Source organism: Anomalospiza imberbis, chromosome 3 (genome assembly GCF_031753505.1).
Source record: "Anomalospiza imberbis isolate Cuckoo-Finch-1a 21T00152 chromosome 3, ASM3175350v1, whole genome shotgun sequence".
Classification (NCBI taxonomy): domain Eukaryota; kingdom Metazoa; phylum Chordata; class Aves; order Passeriformes; family Viduidae; genus Anomalospiza; species Anomalospiza imberbis.
The window spans coordinates 78900381-78919660 of NC_089683.1; the positions used below are offsets into that span (position 1 = coordinate 78900381).

The 19280-nt window shown below is 37.7% G+C and overlaps 1 protein-coding gene across 6 annotated transcripts in view; it reads left to right on the plus strand.

The window, feature by feature from the left end:
• Positions 1 to 19280, plus strand: part of RMDN2 (regulator of microtubule dynamics 2) — a 144855-nt gene that overhangs the window by 16510 nt on the left and 109065 nt on the right. For all 6 annotated transcript variants that reach the window (XM_068185311.1, XM_068185310.1, XM_068185315.1 and 3 more), the window contains exons 6-8: positions 7713 to 7788; positions 9449 to 9526; positions 18584 to 18682. In XM_068185311.1, the coding sequence (XP_068041412.1) occupies positions 7713 to 7788; positions 9449 to 9526; positions 18584 to 18682 (253 nt within the window). The remainder of the gene's footprint in view (positions 1 to 7712; positions 7789 to 9448; positions 9527 to 18583; positions 18683 to 19280) is intronic.

A 19280-nucleotide genomic window follows, 5' to 3' on the forward strand; every position in this document is an offset into this window, starting at 1 on the left:
GTGTTCTCCTAAAGTGTTTAATATATTATGGCTTACTAAGTGAGTGAGGATTAAATGATAGCCTATTCTTTTCCTGTTCCTGTACCTTGCTCTCTTCTTGCATTTAACCCTTGTAGAGCAGGGGGGATATAAGTGAGGAAGAAATTTAATTCAGCCTCGTTATTTCTGCTGTTATTTCCTCATTGCTAATTGTTCTGCACTTTCATTTCTGTTTTTTTCCCTTCTGGTGTATTTATAGAACCTCTTCTTACTATGTTACCAATATCCCTAGCTTACATGTGTACTCTTGTTTTCATTTTTAGAGTAAATTTCTTTTGGGTTTTAAGCTAATTGAGAATTCTTCACTGGAGCTGAATTGATCTAAAAATATTCTCTGCTATGACTAAAGGGTCATTTGCAGTTGTGCAAATGAATATTGTCATTTGCACACTGAATTGTCATTGTCATATTGAATATTGTCTCTTACTAAATATTCTATACAACTTCTTCTAATATGGCATTTCTAATGATTTCATTTTTTTCCATTAAAAATGTGCACTGTGCCTGTCATGCAGTGGTTAGGTCTATGGACCTGTTTGGAATTTTCTTTTGGAAGCTGATCCCTGCTGCTTGAAAGCTCTATTTACCAAAAAAACAAGTTCTTGTGACACCTTGATGCACATAATTGTTCTAGCATAGACAGAGTTATACAAGCAAAAACATCTCTTTTCCAGAGAAGGTATTTTTCTGTTTTGTGGAACTGCTTTAAGGTGTCTGTGAGACAGAACACATTTTTTGTGTCTACCAATGGAATTTAGTGGAATGTTTCCATGAGCAAACTTGCTAATATAGACTTAGAGTTCAGCTGTCTTGCCTTACTTTGATATTTACTTCAGTTAAGAACAAAAAGATGCCATGTATCTTCTTAATGTTTCACCTATATTTTTCTGTCAAATTGTATGATAAAATGATCAACACTCCAACTGTTCAACTTACTGATTAGAATACTAACAGTATCCAGCCTCAAATTAAATTTGAGGAAACATATGCAGAACAAAGAAAGCAAATATCTTGAAGTAGTCAATTAGTTTTGGTAATGAATTGCAGCTGCAAATAATTTTCATATCTGAATCCAGGTTTTTGAAAACACGTGATAATTCTTAATCTTGTAGTTGCCAATGAGATCAAAACCCTTCAGACTTCTTGAATATTGACCTCTAAATAACTGAAGTAAATGGCAACGCTGGAAAGGAAAAACAGCTTTATTATTTGTATGAACACCCTAAAGAAGGAGAGAGTAAATATTCTAAGTGATTTGTGGCTTTGTTCAGCCAGTGTCAATTTTTCAAGTTGTGGAGGAACTCGCATGCAAAAGTTATCATCAGCCATTGCAGGTCCACTTATTCTTTCCAAGCCTCAAACTAAATCATTTTGTGGGCCAGTGATTCCCAAAGGACAGCTGTGAATCCTTGAAGCTCATCTTGGATCATGGAGCATCTTTATTACCCAGATATTAATTAGAAGTGCTGTTTCAGCAATTTGGTGCTACAGTTGCTTTATAGTTGTGCTGCTTTACAACTTTACAGTTACAGAAAACAAAATGTAGATGCATATGAACATGCTTTTATTTAAAACAAAACAAACACTTTTAAATTCTTTTGCAAAACCAGTGAATTTTTATATTTGTGTGAGGTTTGTTGCTGTTTTTACTTCAGGAGTTTGTGGAAAAGGTTGGGAAGGTTTCTCTGCTGTTGCACAGATCCCCACACTTCCTTTTTTGTTGATGAGAACTTGTTAGAGCCTTTGCAAAGAACAAAAAGGTTACTGTTATGGCAAATTTGCAGTACAGGTACTTAACAAGGTCATTCTTTGCATTGAGCTTTGGTTTGTTTGCCACAAACAAACTTGGTGCTGCTCTTGAGTTTGTGTTACTCTCTAGAACTCACCTGTTGGTGGGAATCATACTGCACGTCTCATTTAGTTCAAGAGAAGTTAGCAACTGAAAACCCAGTAGCTGTAAGTGAAGACCCTTTCTGAACACACCTCCCCCCAAGAGTTTTCTCTGTCATGTGTATGAGTGTTCATCAGAAGCACAGATATTTTCACAAGCCCTGGATTTTCCATGGAAGTGAGTTTCAGAACTCAGGAACGGTCTCTCACTGGCAGGCAAAATTACAGAAGAGAAGTACAGGTTGGTTCCATCGAAGACACAAATAATCATTGTCATTTGGGTATTTTGGTGATTTTACACCAACTTCCCACAAAAAAGTGAACATTCCATCTCAGTAATAGGATTCTAACAGATAATTTGTCGGGTTTGTAAGATGTGATGGCATGAAAATAATTTTCCAGTGAAACAAAACTCTTCAAAATTTTGGAGTATGTTGTAGGATATGGTCATACTACCAAGAACTTTTAAAATTAAATCCTCAGCTGTTTCTAACGAAATGCTTGTTACCTGCTGCCCTTAATGATCCCTTATTTAAAATTAGATGAGGCAGATAACTTGCAAGTGACAAGCATCTGTTTCTATCATGCAGTTGGATTTTTCAGGAATTGGTAGTTTATACAGAAATATAAGGTTTCTAGCTCTTAGTTGTTTGCCCTGTATTAGATTCGTGGAAAGACCAAAGAAATTTTACAGCAATCTTTGTTCTTAATTATGTGTAATCTTTGAATTACATTTTTTTTTAAATAATTGAAAATTTCAAATTCAGAAGCCATTTCTCAAAAGCTGTACGTTGTCCTGAAGTAAGTGGATCAGTGAAACACTGCAGCATACTTATGGAAGTGCAAAGGAGGAAGGTTTGACATGTTGAAAGATCTGTTTATTACAACCTTTTTGCCAGAATGGTCACAGAGGAAAAAATTCTGACAACCTAATGATGCCTATTACATTTCTGTCAAGGAGAATTGTTGTGTTACTGTCTCTGAAAGCTATTGTTTCACTCTATTTCTACACTTTGATGACTATCCTGCTAATTTCTTCAAGATTGTATTTCCATCTGTAACAACTGTCTGTTATAAAAATAAAGGTTAAATTTCTGGAAACAGGAATTTAACACAGTTGTGGGTTTCACAGCCTAAGGAATGCTGATCATGGCATCCACATGTTCTACTAGTGAACTTCTGTGAATACACATTAACAGCAGCATTTTCCCTTGATTTGGTATACTGCATGTATTGCAATAAATAAAGCCAGAATTCTTAATGTCCTTACCTTTGAGGTTTTTTTAAACCAAAGTATGGGTTCGTTTCTCATGTTTTTGCAAGTGTTACCTACAAAAGTTTGTGCTACATCTGATGTTTCTCTGGAGTTCAGCTTCAATGCCCTGGTGAATTTTTAATATGAAAAGTGTATTTCTGCCAATTTCTTCAGTGTGGACTCAGTTATATTCCCAGAAAAAGGAAAGGGAAACAAAATCCCCATTAACAAAAAAATCTCTGCAAACAAAAAAATCACCTAAACGCTTCACTTTGCACCTTGGCACATCTTACTTGGTGTATTGGCAATGTTAGACATTCTCAGACCCTGCTTCCATATAACCATGAGGATGATCATATCAAGCCAATACCTTTCCATGGAAACTTTGTGTCAGATGCATTTTTGTAGATTAAATATCTTGGTAGCAAAGTGATACAATATGAAGTATGCAAAACTAGGATCTCAGGAAGGGCAATGCAACAGGGATCATAATCAGTAATTTCAGTGCAAAATCTCCCTACATAGAAATTGGTATCTCATTGAAATCATGTCAAAAAGAAATCCTGTGGGTCTCACTGCATTGCAGAGACTGTTGGAATATATAAGAAGGTGAAACTGGTGAGTGAGGGTATTGGGGGCTAAAACATAGGATGGCATGCACAGAACTGAGCCATGCAGAGGTGGGGAGATGCAAGAACACATTTAGAACTGGAATGGAAATGAACTTTGTTTTCACTGGGCCTCTTGTGTGCTGCCCACGCATTTGCCTTTGCTTACACTACTTTGCATGTTAAATATTTCTCAGATAAGGAGGAGGGAGTGAAAAGCAGTTATGAAACACATGAATTAAACTTTGGTGTTTATATCACAAACTCTCCTCCCATTTGCAAAGTCTTGTCAGATACAATTTTAAAAAATTGATGTTTTCCTTTCCTATTGATACTGAGATGTTAAAATAGAGATCTAGATTTCTAAATGTAACCTGTACTCACACATTTCCAAAGTCTATGTAACATAAAAGGGTTTTTTTAGATTTGGGATATATAAAAGAATATATAGGAGAGGAAGGAACAAGTCTGGGAAGGTGCATCTTATTTCTGGTTTTGGCCATGTGAAATTTATCTGGGAAAAGATAAATAATGCTGTATTTAAATGCCCCAGTGTGGCTTAATCTTCATTTAAGACTTCAAAATCTTTTCTGCAAATATGTCTCATGTCAAATAAGCTGTGGATTGACAGAGTCTTAAGTGTAGGTATCATTTTTGATACTAAAATTCAAATTGGCTTGATAAAATTATTGGATCAACTTGCTTCTCTTTTTTTAGCAATAGGTAAGATATGCCCCTTGCAGTTTTCCCTGGCCTGAATACACATGTAGCACCAGAAGGGAAAATGTTAATTCACTTTGATTTGGACCTTCTGCATGATGGCTACATAGGTACTTGGCATCCATCTCTGTCAGCTAGAGTTTCTTGCAAGTCTGAGTTTCAGGGCATCATGTAATGGAGGAACGTGGCATTGACCTATTATATTGAGTTTGTTTGATTGTGTTTATGCTTAATAAAGGTTTGTTAATTGTGGCAGTTAATCATATGCTCCTACATTGTGTTCAGTAATTTTTCTTCCATCTGGGAATAACATTTGTTTACACCAAAGTACTGTGTCTGTCTTAATGAGGTAATTATTGTTGTGTTTATCTAGATGAATGTGTCTGGGGCTGGTATTTTACATTACTCAGGAGTAACATCAGCTCAGCAAAGAGGTCATTCCTGGCAGCTCTTTGCTGATACGATTTCCTCTTTATTTTTGTCTATGAAAGTTCTGTAAGCAGTACTCTGATATTCAGAGGGTGTGAGGGAGGTAATGGCTGTGCAGAGAAGCAGTATCGCTTGCGCTTCTAACAGGCGTGCTTTTTACCCATTTCATTAGATATTTGCATGTTGTTGTATGATCATCTTTTTAGTATTCGCCTTGTCACCACGAGATGGGGCAGGTGACCATGGAGCACCGGGGCCGTGGAAAGAACGACACGAACCCGATGGTGGAAGCGTTTCTGGTTACTCCCTGCCTCGGTTTTTTTGGTCATTTTCTTCACCATGAGAGTGGTGAGGCACTGGAACAGATTGCCCAGAGAATGGGCATCCCTGGAGCTGTTCAAGGCCAGGCTGGATGGGGCTTTGAGCAACCTGGTCTAGTGGAAGGAGTCCCTGCCTATGGCAGGGCAATTAAAACTCGATCTTTAAGGTCCCTTACAATATAGACCATTCAATAATTAACATTTTGCACCATTGAAATATAAGTTTGCTTTGTGTTTTGAACTCTTTGAAAATTATTTAACATCTCTAACCATATTTCTCAGGAAAGAAAAGACACCTTTTTTTTGTTTTGTTTGGGGGATCTTTTAGAAATGAAATGGATATCCAAAATGCCATAGAATTTAAAAAATAAAATAATTCCTTTTTATGAGTTGGCTGCGTAGCCCATTTCAAAAGTATAAAATTTTAAAAAAACCAAAAAAAAACCCAAAAAAAACAAAAACAAAAAAACCCCAAACAACCCAGTAAAGATATGAAAGACATTTTTATTTTTTCTTTGGAAAAATAATGGATATTTAAAGTTAGTAGGTTAGCTTACTTTTAATTCAGTGAAAATTTCATTGGGATTTCCCTCCCAAGAGATTTTAGCTGTAAGTAGAAGTTTTTCTTTGAACTAGTTTAAACTAAGGCTCTCTTTCTTGTCACGCACAGACAGGGAAATACTGCAAGATGCTGGATTAGCTTGTTCGCTTTTCATTGTTTTCTTTTGTAGCAGCAATCCGTTTAGCTATGGTATGCTGAGTTTATCTGATTAGCACTTAATGAGTGAAGGGAATAGGGGCAATGTTGCCTGTGTTACTTAACCCTAATAAAGTTTTCACTACCTCCCCCCTCTTTCTAAATACCTGAACTTTCCTCACCCCCACCCCTTGCCTTTTCCTTCAACTGCAGCTCATTCCCATAGGAAAGGCACTCTGGCTGCAGCTCTGTCAGCACTAGTGCTGCCATTAGCTGGATTTTGTCCAGTGCACATTGGTCACAACAACCACCCTGCTCAACAGTGTTTGACAGTCTGTCTGGAGCTCTTACAAACTCAACTGCTGTTCTGCTGACTCCGTGCCTTACCTGGAAACACTTACTGACCTAAACACTACTGACCACAACAACCTGTAGCATGAGCATTTCTAACTTAAAACCATAACTGTAAGCAATAAAACAATTTCTTGGGTTGTGTTAGCAATGACATTTTAATGAGGATTCACTGGAGCTTAAATAATTACATTATATCAAGAAATTCAAGAAAGCTGATGTTTAATAGTGCTTTAAAACTGTATATGCCATACAGATTGTGGTTGTGTTAGCATAATTAACTCAATAAGCTTCTTGCATAACTCATGTTTTCCTTTGGACTTCAACTTGATTTCCTTCCTTTAGGATTACTTTTTATTTTTGTTTGCTGTTGCATTGTAAAATATTTGATAAAAAAGAAAAATTCTGAAAAATATTAGAAAAATAATCAACATGAGGTTTTGCTGCTTAACTATTTCTTTGGTGGTTCTCTTAGTTTTATACAGAGATGCAAAGCTGTCTTAATACCAATGAAAATAGGTCCAAGGAAACTGCAGTTGATATCTGTGCAAGAGATTCCTTATGCAAAGAGGTTCTATAACTATTGAAGAAATAAGAAGAAAGCAATAGAAATTTAGGTGAAGTGTTAGTAAGATACTGGTGCTGCTTAGGAGATCTGAATCTTTATAGGTTTACCTCTGAAAATATTTTCACTTATACCTGCTTAAAAATACAAATATTTTATAGAAGTTCTCTCACATTTCTTTTACCACTCAGTGTCCCCAGTTTATGATAACCATAGTAATAATAATAGAAATAATAATGATCTTAGCAATAGACATCTAGTAATAGCAGTAGTGATCCTATTAGAGCAGAATATGTGTGTATGTTTTCAAATTTTAAAGATACTAGAAGAATGTCAGAAGTGCAGGAATGCACTGGGGTACTTGAGAAGGGTAGAAGGCAACTGTGAACGTTTCTGAGGTGTGTACAGCTTCCTACTGGGCACACCCCAAGCATTTGCCTTCATGGGTGAGTTTTTGCAGCTGGTGGTGCTCACATTCCCAATGAAGTGCAGAGCACAATGTGTCAAGGTAAACTGCTGTCAATGGTAGAGCCAGTCTGGAAGTGTTGCAGTCTGAATTAAATGGCTGAAATTTTGGAGGAGAAATCTGTTTTTTCACTTAACTGACAACCCAAATAGTGTCATTTAAACTTCTCCTTGTTTCCATTCTTTTGTTTTGATTTGTCTTTTTGTCCGTTCCTGAATATGTATAGCTCATGCCAAACTTCCATCCAGCCATTCAACTTGAAAAAAAAGGTGTAAATGTGTGCATTAGGTATTGAAATATTTTGTAACTTGATTCAAAGGTTTATTTAAATCACAAAAAGTATGTGTGTGTGTTTTTCTTTTCCCCTCTCAGGTTTGCAATTATGTGTGGCTATATGTCTCAGTTTGAAAGTATACAAAACAAAATCAGGAATGGTTATCTCTTTAAGGTATGTTTTTGTAGGATTTGGGGTTGGTTTTTTTAAGCTATTCCTTTAAGTTATTTCCTTATATAGTGTCAAAGACAGGTTTCTCCAACACAGTAATTCAGCCTCACAGGTCTATTTTGGTGCTGAAGTTAAATTGATAATGTTATTATTATGTATGAAAATAAAGTATATGCTTGCAAAATATAAGAATTGAGGTAGGATTCTGGGAACAGCATTAAGATTTCTCATTTCCTTTGTAGTCAAAGGGGAGAGGAAAGGCAATAATGATTCTGTTTAGAAAACCAAAACATATGAAATAGTAAATGATGAACTAACACAGTTCTGCAGTCATCCTTCATGTTGCCTTTAAGTAACGTTTAACACTGTCCTTGCAAAGGTAATTGTGTTTTTTAGAGTTAGCTGTTTGTGTTATATGTGCTACTCTCCTCTTCCTTGTCTTCAGCATTGCTTAGACACTTTCCATCCATGCCTTGCCCTCCAAGCTGGTGTCCCCCCTTTCTGGGTGACAGTGAAAGGCAACAGACATGTTTCAGTCCCTGGGGAATGCCTGGGATGGGCTCCTCTCACATCATGTCCGTGTTAGGACTTGGAGTGTGGCAGAGCTTCCCTTTGAGAGAGCATTAATTACATGTGAGCTGTGCCAAGCGAGCTAAGCCCCGAGCACTGACACAAGCTGGGAACAAAGGGAAAATGACAAAGAACACAAGTGCTGCATCTGTTCAAGGATGGAGTTTTAAGAGTCCACGGTGTGAGCAGTAGCCATTTCAGGGAAGTTTTGCTCCTCACAAGTAAATCCTGAAATCTGTTGACTTGGGAAAATAGTAGTATGAAAACGTAGCTCTTTTCTGAGTATTTTGTGGATATGATAATATATGTGTAAGTCAAATACTTTTGTGACTGGCTTAATTAGAAAGACACATATGTGGGGGGAAAAAGAAATGTTCGAGTGAAATTTATTTTGAGAGGCAAATGGTAGGGCTGAAATATTTATTTTTAGTTCCAGCTCAGGTTGAGCAATAAGAACTTTCTTTGGTAAATTAAAGAGAGAAATAAAGGTACTCATGACCTGAAGTGAGAATGATTTTAGAAGGACCTCATTAGATACTTCATAGGTTTTGTAGTTTCACTATAAAGAGAGACATTTTATTTTCTGAATTTCACATTATAATAACAGTTGGTTGTGTCAAGTACCATTTCATTAGGGCTGTCACATTCCAGGGTGGAAGGAGCTATGCTTCAGTAATGGGTGCTGGCATGTAAGATCTGTTCAAGAGTAGTTGCTTCCTCACTGATTTGATCAGTGATAGTTTCCTAATACTAACTGTAAATGAAATTAATTTAATTGAAGTTGTTGCCTTTTTAAGACAAAAGTTCTTGAATTATTTGACTGAACTTTAGAGCTATTTAGTCATGTCTAAATACAGCATGCCTTCTTGCATTGTGTGCAGCGTTGCTAAATAATTTTGTGGTTTCCCTTCACGAGGAAGGGATTTGCTAGTTAAAATTTTAGGTTGTTAGAAGACAATTGCAGCAGAAGAGAATTTCTGAATTTGTTTCTGACTTGCAGTAGTTGTTCTAAGTAGTTCTGGCAAACTACTTCGAATGTAAACATGCTTGCCAAACAAAACATCTAAAGCGATACTAATTTTCTTTCCAATAGGAACACCTAGACAAGGCAATTGAACTTAAGCCTCAAGATCCCTTTTTATATTACCTAAATGGAAGATGGTGCTATTCAGTAAGTTGTGTTTTATTTATCTAACATATGGATTGAGTATAATAAAAAATTATAATTAAATAGTGTGACTTAAGACAAAGTAGGTGTTTATTTAAGTAGATGTTTTGAGGTAAATGAAGCAGACATTTACACTTCCTGAGTTCACTAGCAGACGCATGATGCTCACAGCTGACCATTCCTGCCATGTAATTTGGTAAGCTGTGCTTGTATGACCCTCATTGTTGTGTTCAGGTTTTTTATCTGAATGAACGAACGAAAAGTAACTGATTTTTGGAAGGGAGGAAGGATGACCTCTTGAGTTTACTTCTTTCTTCTGCTATAAACTTTCTGGGTGAACCTGGGCTGGTAACATAGCCTTGTGGTAGCTTTATTTCCCATCCATAACTTAAGTTAAAGACACTTACATGCTACAGGATATTGCCTGTGGCAGCAAGGCTACCATACTGGCTTGGTAAATTCCAAGGGAATGTCCAAAAAATATTCATGCAGAAAAATCTGTAATTCACCAATGAGTTTTGCAAGAAATCCAATTTGTGTCATACCAGTACATCAGGTGCTTTTAAAGACTGTTTTAGTTATATATTTTTATTTATATTTTTATAGATTGTAGTAGATTCTGGAGTGACAAGTACTCATATATGAAAAAATAGAATAATTGGTTTACAGGATTAACTGTTAATAATTGTTTTAGAAAAATTGTGCTTGTGCTTTAATAAGAGAGTTGTCTTTTTGGTAATCCACATCTTTGAGGGCTCAGCTAGTACTGGTTCATCTCTAGTACTTTGAGGAATCTTTTGTTGGAAGAAAACGTTCTTGCATTGTCTATGCTGTAAAAGATCACTTTGAGTCTTCTCAGAATAATGACTGCTAATGCACAGTGAATTCCAGCCAAGCTTTTTTCTTGCGGATACTTCCAATGCAAGTCACTACAAAGCACCGGCAAATTGGAAAGAAGGATTTGCTGTGACACATTGCAGACTTTGTCTTTATCTGCAACAAGACTTAATGCAAAGTAATCTTTCAGCAGTTTTTCAGGTCATATATTTAACTTCCAGAGAGCTGTCAGCAGCTATGTTTTTTCTCTGTTGATTTGAATAAGGACTGACACCAGCTTTTTCAAGGAATTTGGCTTTTTGCTTGTCACAGCATACTCTTGAATATCAGCATTAGCTATGCAAAAATAAGTTGCTGAAGATGTTCCTATAGTATGCCTGCTGTCATGCCTCTGAGAAGCATCTCTCTCACCAATGATTCCTTAAGCATTTTTATACTGTGCTGTGCCCAACAGCTAACTGCAGCTTCCATTTAAGCCAAATACTCCCAGATGTTTTTCATGGCTTATATCTCATGTGAGCTGCTGCTTTTTGGAAACACGCAATCTCAATATACCTCACTTTGTTCTTATTGCACTTTTTTTTCACTTGTTTCATTTTCATGATAATCACCACTTCCTGACTGAGTAATGCATGTGGTTTGTTGTACTGTATCATTGCAAATTCATATCCCACACTTGCAACATCTATGCAGGGCTTCCTTACTAAATACAGAAACCACAGATTAGCATTTGCTTTAGGTTATGACCTGACCTACATTTATTTAAGTGAAATAATCTACCTAAACAGATGCAGCCACTGAAATATGTAAAGATTGAATTCAGATTTCTGTTCTTCTTCTTTTTTTTGTTAATTCTTGCCTTCTGTGACTGCCATAACAAAATAGTAACCTGAAACACACAGAACAGATTTTTGTACTCTAAACAAATGCAAGTATAGGACTGAATAACATCTTGTTCAACTTCTGAGGCTGTCAGCTCTTAAAAACTTACTGTCTTTCCACACTTTCAGTAGCAAGATGAGGTCATTTGGAAACATTAGTTTTGAGGCATTACTAGTTTTAACCCTAGCCCAGTGAGATTGATAATATCGTCACTAGTTTTAGCAAAGTGAGTTGTTTCTGTGCTGATCCACTAACCCAGGTTTTGGTCGTGCATGTGATATAGGTAGTCATAGAAGCTTTTGGAAGGTATGCCAAATCCCATGCTCATGTTCTGCAGACAGTGAAGTTTCATGCTGTGGTAATTATCTCAAAAGAAGACTGTTGGCTGTGACATCTCTACGCAAATAGTTTGTCAAGGTAGAGATGATGATGGTGTGTTGAAAAATTCCTTTGTCACTCATCTATACCGGTACCTGTAGATGGAGTGATAATGCTTCTCTTAGATGCTCTGTTTTTAATGTTCATTCTCACTGTTGTTACGGCTGGGAAGGTGTTGTCCAGTGTGAGATAATTAAAGCAGAAAATGGATGATTCAGGCAAGAAGGTTAGTTTTTACATTTAACCTAGCTGACTTTGGGATCAAGTTAGGATTGGCCACAATGTTTGTTCTTTCATAGGTATTGCTTCCCAGGGTACTTTTGTGTCATTTTGGTCACGTATTCTTTTACTGAAGCAGTGTAGTTAAAAAGATAACAAGTTTTTGGTATTTTATAGGTTTTGATAGCAGTTTTGTGAAATCTAATGTACTTAAGTCTTCCTAGTATAGTTAGGTATTTCCCATTCACTCCCGATTTAATGTTAGGGGATCATATTACTGTTGTATGTTTTTTTGGATGACAAACGGGAATTGCATAAAATACTGTAAATGGGGATGCTTCAAGTGTAACTCAGGACTACAGTTCATTTTCACAAATGAAAATCCATTAAGAAGACTTTGAGGTAAAAAGTATAGAATCATAGACTCATCAGTGTTGGAAGAGACCTTCAAGGTCATCAAGTCCAACTGTCAATCCTGTCACCTCTAAACCAGTGGAGGCAGTTGCAGAAGATTTATTGAAGAGTGAAATCTATATGCAAAGACTGCATGCTGTACTAGTAAAAGCTATTTAATTAGTAGAGTTTAATCTGGCCTTTAATCTGCCATTTCCCACTTTCCTTAGTGCAGCGCAGTCCTTTGCAAGGAGCCGTGGTACAGTGCTGCCAAGTTTCTTGCTCAGCTGTTATTCTTGCTGGACCAGAAATGAAGCTGATGCAAGGTGTCATAGCACCTTCCAGCAGAAAGGATGAGCTGGGTTTTCACTGCCTCACATCAGATGGGGTTTGTCTGTGATGCAGAGCCAGTGACAGTTGTGCATCACCTTGTCTAAAAATCAGTTTTTGCTGTTTCTTACTTCTCATACCATTTAAAATCAGTAGGGCTGTACAAAAGAGGAGGATCACAGAATCCTGTCAGCTCTGTTAGAAAATTACTTCTGGTATCACAATCAGGTAGGCAAGTTTTTCACTAGTCATTTCATAGATGTCATGGTGGGTAAAATTTTGCCTATGAGACCTGCTGTGTGTACAAGAAGTGAATGGATCTATGGTGCATAGTATATAAGAATTGTTTCCTTAAAGTTTTGGGCACAATTATCTGATAATTCTTTGTAATTGTATGTTTGGGGGGAGGGGTGTTAAGTGTTTTAATGTTTCAAATAGCTTATAAAACTTTCTAGTTAAGACTTATGTCTACTTGCCATTACAGGACAGGCACAGAACAGCTAGCATGTACTTGTGAAACTGGATCCGAGTCACTGGTAAATGCTAGTACTGTGTTAAAAATTAGATCTCCTGGGATTTTCTTTCTGCAGGTTATATGCCATGTTTTGGATTTGTCTCTGGTGTATCCCAGTATCTGTTTGGGTTACATCTGGGAATAAATTGATACAGTTCCTTTGTGTGCTCTCTAAGTGGGTTTTCCTTACTGGAAAGTGAAAAGCCTAATTCAAGTTGGATAAATACCTAAATGCCTGTGCAGATTGTCCAGGTTCCTCAGCTGGCAAGAAAGAGAATGTTTTTGTTGGAAGCCAATATTTCAAAATTGGTGTCCAGTTTCTTAATCTCTTCCAGAAGTCAAAACATTGCAAAATTATTTAGTACAATTTTACATTAATACATTGTAATGGAAAAGAAAAAGAAACTCTCTGGGGCTACTTAATTAGGTGCCATTAATATTTTACTGAAGCTGGAACAATGCTGTGATTTGCTTTTATGGAAGACAATTGTGATCGTGGATGGTTTTTCAATTCAGGCGGGTTAGCTTCCTTCATACCAATATCCTGGAATTTGAAAGGAGCTGTCAATGGGCAGAGTTTGCTTGTCATAAAAAACAAACAGAAGACAAAAATCCAGCCTGTGTTACAGTACATATATATCTATATATATGATTTTTGCTGATCCTAGGCTGAGAAAGAGAAAGGGATATTTTTGAAATTCATTTTCCCAGTATTCAGGCGCGAACCACATTTTTTGCCTTGGCCCTCAGAGATACAAGAGGCCTGATGGAAGAGTGCCGAGTATGAACGTTAAGTTCAGCTACAGTTTAATTCTGGGAGTGCCTTTCTTCCATCTCTGGATATAACAGAGATTTTGGTATCGGATAAATGGATGACAGTTTGTTGACAGATCTGTAGGAGAGGTTGGTTGAGACAAGCATCTCTACTTACTTTGGAATACTGAAGAGTGGCCTTCTCTACTTGGCAAAGGCCAGACTGTTAGGATGACCCACTACCCTTCAGCTCTAAGGGAGATCAGGAGTTGGCTGGTGGCTCCTCAGGCCTTTTTTTTGTTGCTCTTGACTGGGTGGGAGTAGCTCTCCTTATGTTTGGCAGCTGGGGAGTTCTCGGAACTCACCCCTGGTTGGGGTGAGCCCGGGAAGGTGGTAAAGTCTCTCCTCCAACCCGTGTCCCCAAAGAAAGACTCAGTATTCTTCTGTTGTCCTGTCTCAAGGTAGTTTATTACATGTTATCTAAAAGATTTCTCCCTGAGCTGCCACGGTCCGTTCAGCAGTCAGGCAAGGGCACACTCCGACGCCCAGGGGGCTGGTGCCCTCTTTTATATCTTATATTAAATATTAGATGTTTACAGTTTTCCCCCAATGCCCATCACCTATATTGAACAGTGACTTTCTACTCTAAACCAATCTGTGAATGCCAACATCACCAAGAACATGGAGGTTAGGAAGAAGAAGGAAAGAGGACAGGGCACACCCAAGTCCCTCCATCTTAGAACTTCTGACCCCCATGTACAAAACTCAGACCCCTCTGTACAAGGCCTAAAACCCCCCTATACAGCACTCAAAAACTCTTCCTCTCACTTTGTGACTACTTCTACTATAATATCTAAACTTTTGTGATTTCTTGTTCTTCCTGCAAGGTTGGTAAATTGTTCCATGGATCAGGTTCAAAGCCACAGGGGTCTGTGGCTGCATTCCAGGGTCTCAGATGCTTTTGACCTGGGCCTGGAACATCCAAGACTGTCCAAGGGACATTCTGGGTTCTGACAGGGAGTGATGTTCCTTGAGTGACCTAGTACGTTAAAACCTGATATTCTATGGAAACACAGTGTTCCTTGCAGTGCTTCTCTGAATTTTCAGGCTTCTGGCAGGACTGACATCAGGGTTTAGGAGACCTAAAAAACCAAAACTCACTTAACATTTGGAAATCGTCTGTAGGCAAAACCACTCTTCATTCCTTAATTTTGTTGTTGTTGTAGCTATTACTTGCAACAGTAGTTGTTTACCTTATTACCTGCTGCACTCTACCACTCTTGGAACACTCACTAAGTGAAATCATGGTTCTGCTGTAGTTGATGACAGTTACCCTCTCTTTATACGTGATTTTGTATGAACCTCCAGATACACTTCGCACTATTGGAGTAACCTTGACTGTAGCAGTCAATTCTGCACTACGCTGGAGCATGTTACACCAGGGGTTCTCTTCCCTGTGCTTGCTCACAGACAGAGAATGATTAATAACTTGGTATAGTAGGAACAATGTTTCCATTTCTTTGAACATGGTGTAAGAGTTACTCAAATAAAGTTATTTCAAATTAAAGACTTTGCTTATTTGCATTTAGGGGAAGAGTATAGGTTCCTGTTCATCATTATTGCTCTGTACAATACACAATTTTGTGTATTGCATATAACAGGTCTTTTCCATTTGTCCCACTTCAGTCGTAGAGGGGTGCAGATAGACTCAGGCACAGTTAAGCTGTTGTGATGGGATTCACCTCAGCTGCCTTTAGCTATCCCCAGGGTCTGTGCTCCTTTTGTAGTTGAAGAAAAGAAAGATAGGAGTGTTCATCCCAGGCTAATGGAGGTGAAGAGGAATTGCCTAATGGAAGTGCCTCTCTGTATTGACCATGAAAGGAACCTGGACAACTTGTGTGAACTAGGTACTTCATATATGGAGGGCTAGGCTTGCTGTGACAAATTCATAGAGCCAGTGGCATATAAGTCTCACTGCTGAAACATCACAGAATTCTCAGATTTTCTCTGGAAGAGTTACAAGGTATAATGCTGGATAGAGTCCACATTAAAAAAAAACCCTCATTATTGCCATAGAATCATTAAGGTTGGAAAAGACCTCTTAAGATCAAGTCCAGCTGTTAACCCAGCACTGTCCTGTTCACCACTAACCCATGTCCCCAAGTGTCACGCCCACATGTCTTTGAACATTTCCAGGGAGGTAATTATATCACTTCCTTGGGCAGGCTATTCCAATGCTCGACCACCTTTTCAGTAAAGGAAATTTTCCTATGATCCAATCCAAACCTCCCCTTGGTGTTATTTCGTCTGGTCCTATCACTCGTTACTTGGGAGAAGAGACTGACCCCCACCTTGCTACAACCTCCTTTCAGTGTGGGTGGTTTTGTGTGAAATGTGCATGTGCTTACATGCATTTCACTTTTAAACATTGTTTTAGCTTGATGGGAATGGTCAAATAAAAATGGCCAACTACATATATGTTTGGGCTTTTTAGAAATTTGAGTGGTGCAAAGCAGCACCCAAGCCAGACAAAATAAAGACTAAAACCTCAGCAAATCAGTTCTGATTAAATCTCATAAGAAAATAAAGTAACTGCCAGGAAGAACTTGTGTTTTCAATAGTTAATTATAACTCCACATGGAAAAACTGCAATTTTGTTTCCTCACTATTGCATAACAGCAGACATGAGTGTGGTAATTGTATCTGTGCAGTATGTATCTCCAGGGTGTTGTGTGCATTTGCAGAGAATAGTGTAACACATTCCTTTTTTTTACCTCTTCTCTTCCTCCTTCTTGATGTGATGGACCTAGAAATACAGAAACTCCCTTCCTCTTCCAAGAGAAGAGAGACCAAGGGAGCAGTAGATTGACGTGAAAAAAACAGCACTTTGGCAAAAATTCTTTTAATAACTCTTGCATAATACGTCTCAGAAACTATACAACAGTGAGAGAAATGAAATGGGGAAGGAAATTATATATATTCCTACAATTAGAAGTTTTAAGCAGCATGTTGCAATTTGTAACACAGTGGGAAAGCACTGCAGGGGCAACACATCTTGTTGCTCCAATGAGTAAGAACTCCATGATTGCTGGAGAGGTTTTTTAAAAAACATTTTAGGTTCTCAGAAGAAGCTTCAAAGGTGAGGTATGTGAAAGAGAATGAAAACAAAAGCTTTATTTTTGTAATATTGTTTCTCTCTGTGTTATAATTTTGTTCTTGGGTGTGAGACACTTACTGACAACATGTAACAAATAAGGCTTTGGGACCCTGCTGAGCAGCTAGCAAAACTTGAATAGGATGCCTTCTGTCTCCCCTCAATGCTGCTCTTATGTGGTTAGAGACATTGGGGCCAGATGAGAAAACATGACCCTGTGCATTTTTCTGCTGCATGCTGACCTGTATTTCTGGTCTTTGCAATGATATTTTTTATTTGCAACAAGAAGTAGGTAGAACTTGGTGTCTGTTAAAAGGAGAAGCATTCTGGTTGGTAGCTGTGCATAGCTATGAGAGAGTGGATTCTCGTATTTTACAATTATTATCTGGCATCTCCTGCATAATTGCTGGATATAGGTGGAGCTGGCAGGGGGGGCAGCAACAGCCCTGCGGATATCGAAAAGCCAGGGAATGAGGCAGAAATAATCTAAAACCAAGCAAAACCATTTTAAATTTTGTAGTAGTAGGAAAGACTTGAGTTCAAGGCTGAACTTTGTTATTTGAATTGCAGCTCCTTCTGAAAAAGAGCTGTTCCCGTGTGATTCATATCTCTCTTCAAGTCTCTGATGAGAGGCTCTCTTTCTTTGCCAGTGTTTGCCTCTTCTCTGTGTTGCCTCTGTATAGATCAGGCCAGAAAATACAAAACCTTGTTTTTTACCATTTTTTGACTCATCTGCTCTGTCACAGGAGCCATCAGTGCTGTGGTTCAAATACTGATGTGAAGGAAAAAAAAACCTGGCTTTTCTTTACAAAAGAAAAAAGGCATGGTAAAAGTGTCCAAAGGAAAGTGGCTTCACTCCTCTACTTAAACAGGCTCTTCTTTCACACTGTATTTCTTAGCAACTCCATCCTTTGCTAGAGATGTGAGGGTTGGGTGATGGAGCCAAATACCTTATGGCAGTAACCAAGGCAGTTTCTGTCAGGTGTCAGTGTATGTAAGGGAAGAAATCATGTGCACTGTGTAGCAATATGATAGTTCCCTGAAGTGCTTTTATAGCAGCTCATATTCCTGAAATTAGAAGACGTCATTGGCAAGTGTTATTTGTCAGTTAGGAAGAGCTAAAAATGAAGACTATTTCTTAACAGCGGTTGTCACCAGCTTCTGTGTAATAAATGAACTTGTTATACAAGCTCCAAAACCACATTTTTACTGCAGCAACAGGTATTCATAATGTAAGAAAGTAGTCAAATGCATAGATTGTCATGCAAAGCTGTCTATCTCATGAAAACCTTAGCAGGTTTCAAGCACTGTTTCTAGTCTTAGGTTTTTAAAAAAGGCGAGATGCTATGAAACCTAAAATGTACTTTAAGCTTTGCACATGGAAGTAACCTTATATTGAGGATGTTGGTGTTTGGTCATGTGACTCTAAAATCCAAAAGACTGCTTTGAACTGGCCAAACTTGACACTACAATGCATTCCTTTACAGGTTCTTTTCCAAAATATGTTGTATAGGTAGTACAATATGAAAGACAGTATTTACTGCAAAACTGAGAAGCAACTCTAAAGAAATCTGACCTTTTTTTTTTTTTTTAATTTTAGGTAGCTCAGTTGTCTTGGCTTGAAAAGAAAGTAGCTGCTGCTCTCTTTGGGACTCCACCAACTTCAACAGTAGAAGAAGCATTGCAGAATTTCCTTAAGGTAAGTCCTAGCCAAGGGTTTTCCTGTGTTGCTGTTTACCAGATGTTATATGTGAGTATTGTCAAGATGTCTGTTCAACAGACCATGTTCAGTAGCTATAAATTCAGGCCTTCTCTAAATACCACTGAGCATTCTATTAAAATATTTTTTTCTTTTCAGTTTTAAAATTAGTTTGGACATGAGTGGTTGGCACCTTTCTTTTCTTTATTTAGTTTCAGGAAATTCTCCAATTAATTGCCATGATTAATAGTTATTGAACTGAATGTGATATGGATATAGATTAGTTACATATGCTGCTGAAACAGATAAACCATAGTGATAGTTGCTGATTTGCCTGTTTCTGCAAGACAGTTGACATAGGCAAGGAAAACTTTGACATTCTGATATTTCTCTTTTTTCTGATCTGAAAATGTTTGCCATTAAATTCCAGTAGAAGCCTTTCTTATTTGTGGAGGTGAAATGTCTTTTGTAGTGAAGTAGAGAAGAAAGCTCTCTCATATAGGTCCATGTTCCTGGGCATTCTATTTGAACACAGTTATGAGAAAGCACCAAATGAATAAAATAAATCTATCTATTATTGCTTTCCATATGAATAATT